Raw genomic sequence first — 1,253 nt, 5'->3', positions numbered from 1 at the left:
GAAATAAGTTTTCTACAGTAATCCACAGTAATCAAACACCGTTCCATCAAATTTCAGACGAAAAAAAACCGGAAAAATAAAAAAAAACTCTTTAAAAATAGCTGAGAGCCCTAAAAAGGTCTAAAAATTTGCGCAAAAAATGGAAGGAAAAATAAAAAAGTCTCTCAAAAAATTGGTATTTTTTTGAAATTTTTTGAAATTTTTCCCTAATTTTTTGTGAATTTTCAGACTTTTTCGCTTTTTTGCTCTGGTTAAATATCGAATTTCTATTGATATTGGACATTTAATTTTTGAAAATTGTTTTTTTTCCCCAAAATTCAAATTCCCGCCAACAGCTCTTAATTTGAAGCTCTCACCTCGCTCTCTCGCCATTAACTTCGGCCTGTATCGCTGCGAGCTCAGCTAACAGCTCGGCGTCTTCCTCCAGATTCCCATACACCGAATTTTCCATATCATTGAAATTCATCTGGAAATTTTTTCATTTATTTACGAATTTTTGAGTTTCAGAATTTTGTGAAATTCAGAATTTAGTGAAATTCAGAATTTCAGAACTTTCGATTCTTTGAACTTTCGAAATTTTGAGTTTTTGAAATTTAAATTGTAGTCTACAGTAATCTAGAACCCAAAATACCTACATTCCAAAATTCGAAATTTTCAATTTTTCAAAATTATTTGGTTTTTTTTTGGATTCCAGATTACTGTAACTAGCTACAGTATCCTTGTGAAAATCAGTCAAAGGCAAGATACAGTATAGTCTACAGTAATCTAGAATCCAAAAAATTCGAAAATCCGAAAAATATAAATTCAAGAATGAAATCAGAAAAAAAATTTCAGATATTTCAGATAAAAACTGCAGGAAATTACAGATTTTTTTTCAACTCAAAAAACATTTGAAAAACCAAAACAAACAAATTTATAAGTCAACAAAAAAGTCAATAAATATTTTCAAAAAACAACAAAAAGTTCAAATTCCCAGTTCATCCTCATTGATTCCGAATTCAGTGAGCAATCGTTTGCGATCGATTATCGATTGGGTGGGTTGATCCAGACGAAGAATCACTTCTTTGTTCTCCTGACAATTGTCAGTCAGTTGGCGGACACAGAAGATTGAGTAGTTGCGCTGAATGGAAGAATTTTCAGAAATTCTTTTTCTTTTGGAATCTCTAGAGTTCCTTAAAATTCAGTTTCGAAAATTCCGCATATTTTTGTTTTTAGAATTTTCGAATTTTTGTAAAACCGGTTTTTTAAAGGTG

General features: G+C 30.6%; 1 protein-coding gene across 1 annotated transcript in view; it reads right to left on the bottom strand.

Moving 5' to 3' along the window:
* Nucleotides 1–1,253, bottom strand: part of CBG13644 — a gene marked incomplete at both ends in the record, with an annotated part of 12,894 nt that overhangs the window by 6,845 nt on the left and 4,796 nt on the right. The window contains one exon of the mRNA XM_045241297.1: nucleotides 357–466. Within this exon, the coding sequence (XP_045095218.1) occupies nucleotides 357–466 (110 nt within the window). The remainder of the gene's footprint in view (nucleotides 1–356; nucleotides 467–1,253) is intronic.

This window comes from Caenorhabditis briggsae (assembly GCF_000004555.2).
Source record: "Caenorhabditis briggsae complete genome, chrI, whole genome shotgun sequence".
Classification (NCBI taxonomy): Eukaryota; Metazoa; Nematoda; class Chromadorea; order Rhabditida; family Rhabditidae; genus Caenorhabditis; species Caenorhabditis briggsae.
This window is presented reverse-complemented; position numbering and strand designations above follow the sequence as displayed.